This window comes from Buceros rhinoceros, unplaced genomic scaffold, assembly GCF_000710305.1.
Source record: "Buceros rhinoceros silvestris isolate BGI_N320 unplaced genomic scaffold, ASM71030v1 scaffold13545, whole genome shotgun sequence".
In the NCBI taxonomy this organism is placed as follows: Eukaryota; Metazoa; Chordata; class Aves; order Bucerotiformes; family Bucerotidae; genus Buceros; species Buceros rhinoceros.
The window spans coordinates 12,554-18,085 of NW_010412351.1; the positions used below are offsets into that span (position 1 = coordinate 12,554).

Sequence of the window (5,532 nt, forward strand, 5' to 3'; positions counted from 1 at the left end):
TTTCCCTACTAGCTTTGTTCTTTCCCACTCAGCAAGCACTGATTTTTGACCCTGTATTCCCAGTGCAGCTTGAAGCTAATGCAAGTCTTTCTTTTTATCTGCTGGCATCTACAACAGCCTCATCCATACCACTACCAGCCAAACGAGGACACCTCCCAACCACATGTGGCAGTCAATGCTGAAAAGGCCAGATCACAATCTCTGTTACACCACGTCACACGCAGAGTCATAAGCACTCCAACGAAATACGCTGACAACACAGGTTTGCTTCTCCCCCACCCCAAAGTTAAACCATGGGATCCTTGGCTAGTCCTCTCTTAACGTTGCTGGCCACTTTGTGCCTCACCAATTTGAGTCTCTGAAGCCAGGGAAGTTTCATTATCAATTTTGTGTCACACACCAAAAGCCACTGCCTATTTCTTTCCAGCAATCTTAAAGTCAGAAGAGCTCACCCTGGTAAATGGCTTTCACCAGAACATCCTGCAACATCACCAGAACATGCTGCAACTCAGGCAGCTTGTTCAGCCTGGCAGCAGAAGAGCAGCTGCAAGGGTCCAGAGATGAAGGTGAGTTAACAATATATATTTTTTTTTAGACATTATTCTCTCTCTTTCTTTGAACCGTGTTTCACCCACAACCAGGTATGAAAAACAGATCTAACGTGGTCTCCTCTGCCTCAGAAAACCATGACTAAAAGGACTTTCTTGCTCTTTTGACACATTATCACAGTGAAGAAGAAAGAGTAATTCCAGATTAGGTTCTTGGAAATGTGGAAACGTTAGGACACATTTTCTCTACACTAATCTGTCTCTCATTGGTCACTAGATACAGAAGCCTACAGAGGAGATGCTGACAGACGTGCGAAAGGAGACTGCTAGTATCCCTTCTGTTAGTGCCAGTGTAAAAGCAGACAATGCTGGCAATGGCAGCACCAATACATCATCACCTTTTAGCATCTAACTATGAAGTAAGTAATTCCTCAAAAATGCAGACTGACAGTAGCACAAACACAAATGACTCCTCCTCGGAGCACCAGTTCTCCAGGATGCCAGACATCTGCCTAAACTAACTTCTGTGAATTTGGCCCATCGTTTTTAAGTTGCTAATTGAAACTCAGTAGAGTTCAATGTCTTGAGACTAAAGGGCTTTTTTCTTTTCCTTCCTCTTTTAAAGACACTTATTCAAGACATAGATGTTTTGTGTCTGTTGAAACTACTTCTGGAGTTCAGTTCAGGTTGATCAAACCACCTCTAAAAACAAGAGCCTTCACCCAGCAGCCCTAAGAACAAGCAGCACAGTGGCAAGCGCAGTTGGTTAGGATGAATTTACGTTAAACTCGTGGACAAATCATTCAGTTGGGCTATTACTGAAGAACAACTAAACACTAGTGTGTTTATCATTCCTAAGCATCTAAAACCCATGTCACTTTTTTTTTTGAGAATTAAACATCATATCATTGCCACGACTTACTTGAAAAATTTTCCTTACTAGCACCTGAAGATACTTTCCGTCTCTGTATCTGTGTATTCTTACAAAACCCTAAGCAACTCTGAGCAACTTTTAGGCAGTTTCCATCTCACATTTACCTTAAAATTCAGTGTTAAGATTTCAAGAAATTATTTTTTTTAGCTAGAAATAGACAAACTTTTCTCACCGTTTCCAACAATAAATGCACATACTCAAAACAAACGTTACCATCAGCTGCATCAAGTCTGTCAGGCATTTAAATTAAATTGATGTAGGATACACTGATTAAATGCAATGAAAAGCATCCTCTAGCATTAGACTCATTCAGTTAGCTCATAACTATCAACAAGGAACATTTCAGCGCAAGTTCTGTAAACCCCAAACACTCTGAAGATATGAAAAAGGTGCCAATATCACCTCATTTTCTTAAACTAAGCAATTCTCACCCCCAGGCTCATTGATTCCTTTGTCACATTTTCCCCCGTCTCTTTTGTTTTGAACTCTTTCCTTAAGAAATAAACCCAGGCCTTGAAACCTTTCCGGTGAAGTGCTATTTGCAAAAAGACATCTTAGGTTTTTGTATTTTCCTCCTTCATGAGCAGGAAATGTTCTCCTACATCAACAAAAAAATGCGTCTGAGTTTTTTTGGAATTAAACAACATAAGGCAATATTGAGACGCAGTCACGTGAATGTTGAACATGAACCTTCCCATCGGTAATATGGAAGAGGAGGAGCTGAACTGGATCGGAGTTCTATCCCCGTGTCCTACACTAGGCCTGAGGATGTCCACCTCTTGTAGCAAGGAAGCAAACAGTTGTTGCCTGCACAGGCAGCATCTTGCTCGCGTTCTTCTAGGTGGAAGGAAGATGCTAAGCAGGTGCTTGCTAAACCGAAGGCCATGAAGAATCATTTGGCTCTTCACCATAACATCAAACCTAATTATAGGTTTCTGGCCCCCAAATACCAAATTGCACATCAATCCGATTTTGAAAGTTTACGCTTAACATGTCGAGGGGGTTCCCAAGTGTCACTATCATCTGTTTCTTCCTCATCTTCCTGATCTTCCAGCATTTCCTCTTCTTCCTCGTTCTCATCAAACAGCTCTATTCCAAGTTCTAATCTCCTTTGCCTTTCTGCAAACCACTCTCTGACCTGCTCATATCCCATGTGAGATTTGGCTACCAGTTCATCGAGATCTTGCTCATTAAGGAATTTGTGCTTCATATAGTAGTCCTTCAGGATTGCTGTTCCAGTTTTGAATTTTATCACAGACACACCTCTGTCCCAGCAATTTAACCTCTTGCTTCCCCGAGGCCTCCCTCGAGGCCTCCCTCTCCCCCTCCCTTTTGGTCTTCCTCTCCCTCTCCTTCTTGAAAAGCCTTGGCCGTTCAGACTGTTTGCATTGGCGCTCTGGTAATAATAATACCATTTCAGTCCACCATTTTTCCAGGCATAGCGAGTATCTCCAAACCAGCTCACAATTTCTGATCTTGGGAGCCCAGTTTCTTCTGCCAGCTTGTTGTATTCCTGTGGAGATGGCCACTGAGTACGGACAAAGGAACTTTTAAGCATATGCAATTGCTCTGGTGATTTTTTGCCTATTTTGCTTGAAGTGGAACACCCCGATTTTGCTCCTGCTGTTCCATCTCCAACAGATGTTTCTCCAGCTTCTTCTTTCGAGCTGCCAGCATTGCTCTCATTCAAGTCAGCTCCCTCTTCCTTCAAGACATTTGATTTCCTTCTTTCTGTGAACCAGGCATCAATCTCTCTTCTGGTCAGTTTGGTTTGGGCTCTTAACCTATTCATCTCTTCATCAGTAAGGACAGGGTTGCTCAGAAAACTTGCTTGGAGGACTTGCAGCTGTTCAGCAGTCTTCTCTTTGAATTTCTGTGGAGTGAAATCAGGGAAGGCGCTCCAGGATGACTTGCTCTGTGGAGTGACTCCTGTTGGGGACTCATTCATTTCATCACTTGAATCAATAACAATGGGGGCACATGAATCATTGAGATGAATCCCATGATTATTCTTTGAGTTTCTCTGATTGTAGCGTGTATCACTGAACCACTTTTTGATCTCTCCTTTAGTCAGGCCTGTTATTTTCATAAGTCTTACAATTTCTGAATCTTGAGGAAACTGATTTTTAAGGTAGCTGACTTTCAGTTCTGCTAGCTGTTCCTTAGTTTTTTTTGCTCGGATGCCAAAGGAGTCAGGATTCATCAGCGTGGATTCATTTTTGATAGGCTGAGGGGCTGGAACAGCAGCTACTTGTTTGGTTTCTGCAACGGGCTGAGCAGCGTGAATCTGACTCTTCTGTAACTGTGTTTGGTTTGGGACTCCTGCTACAGTCAAAGCTATTGGGGCTGTTACTGGTAACGTATTTGCACCTGCGACTTGAGTGAGAACAAGTCCTGGCTGACCAACTATTTGGCATGTCTGTAAAATTGAGGGTAAACCATTGCTAGCGGCAGAAATGTGTGCTGGAATAACAGTAATTGTCTGTGGCACGGTATGCACTGTGCCATTAAATTGTTTCCTCCTTGCTTCCTCCACTTCCTCCGGCGTCCAGCTCACCCCATGTTTCAGACGCTGTGCAGAAAACCATATTTTAATCTGTTCCTCCGTGTACTTAGCTTGAGTGGAAAGAACAGTGATCTCTGACATGGTTGGATATGGGAATTTGTTGTAGGTGTTTAGCAAGAGAGGATTGTTATCCAAAGCAGTATTATAGGCTGGAATGCTATTTACAGGTATTAGGACTTTTGGAATCAGGTTTGAGCTCTGTGGAGCTGTAACAGCTGTTAGGACCTGTGCCACCCCAGGCTGAAGCACTGGTGCTGGCGTCACTACCGCACCAGCCACATCTGCTGCACTGCAAACAACCGAATGGCTCGCTTTTGACTCGGAAACTGCCGGTGGTGGCTTTTCTACTACTTCTTCAGAGTTTGGCTCATTTTCAGCTCCCTTTTCTTCACCAGGAATGTCATCAGCTGCATTGTGGAAAACAGCGATCCGTTTAGTCTCAGTTTTGTTTTTCATCATTTTCATAATAGGAGTTTTGCTAATTGAGATCCCTGATGAGGGGACCTCAGAGGAGTCGGACTGTTCAGTGTTTTCTTCTCTAACAAAACTCCCATCAAATGTGAGATCATTTACTGTTTGTTCAAAGATTGTCTGATTGTTACGTTTCACCATGGTCAATTTAAAATTCTCTTCTCCAGGGTGGTACTTCAAATTATGTTCTGAGAGAGCATCGTATCTTTTGGTAAGAAAATTGCATTCTACACAAACATAGGATGAATTTAGTACTACGTTGGGATGTTCTGAGTCCACATGAAAGGTAAACATATTGAGATCTGGAGTTTGAAAACTACAGTATTTACACTCGTAACCACCTTCTACTTTATTTGTATTTTTCTGATTGTCTGAATCCACATACTCGTGAACATCCTCATCACTTGTTACACTCTCTGCTGTGGGGTTATCTGCTGGCGTGAGTACAGGTGGTCCTTCCTCCAAGTCTGATACCATCTCTAGATCCGGATCCTGCTCGTTGGCTAAGACCATGCACGGTGTGGTTGATTTTCGTTTACTTGCCATGCCTGTTATGTGAAAATGATATTGACTGGTCAGATACAGACTTAGCTTCAAGCTCTTCTTGATTAATAATAATGGCTTTCGGTACTTCAAGTCAGTTCTTGTAAAGTCTCAACATTTATCCCATTAGCAGCTTTTCTTTCGTAGTGCAATCAGATTAAAAATAGATAGTTGAGGATGAAATGTTGAGACACACTGTTTTGAAGTCCACATCCACCACCTGTAGCAAAGAAGAGAGTGGAATTAGTTCAATTTAAAGAGTAATTTCTATTCTGCTACAAATCTTGGCTTAAGCTAATTAAGTCCTTCGGGGTTCAGTCTGCCACTGCCCAGTTCACCCCCTGAAACCAGAAAACCCATTCCAAAAAAGGAGTTTCTCAAAGCCAAGTTAAGAAAGGCAAAATCCAATCCACTCCTGACAGGTGAAATTTGTTTTAGTTCATGTCAATGCTCTGAAAGGCACAGAACAC

The 5,532-nt window shown here is 42.4% G+C and overlaps 1 protein-coding gene across 1 annotated transcript; it reads right to left on the bottom strand.

The window, feature by feature from the left end:
• Positions 1 to 2,443: 2,443 nt before the first annotated feature.
• On the bottom strand, positions 2,444 to 5,086 carry ZHX1 (zinc fingers and homeoboxes 1). The gene has a single exon (XM_010136367.1). It carries the CDS (start codon positions 5,063 to 5,065, stop codon positions 2,444 to 2,446), a length of 2,622 nt encoding a protein of 873 aa, XP_010134669.1. The 5' UTR covers positions 5,066 to 5,086.
• Between the last annotated feature and the right edge of the window lie 446 nt (positions 5,087 to 5,532).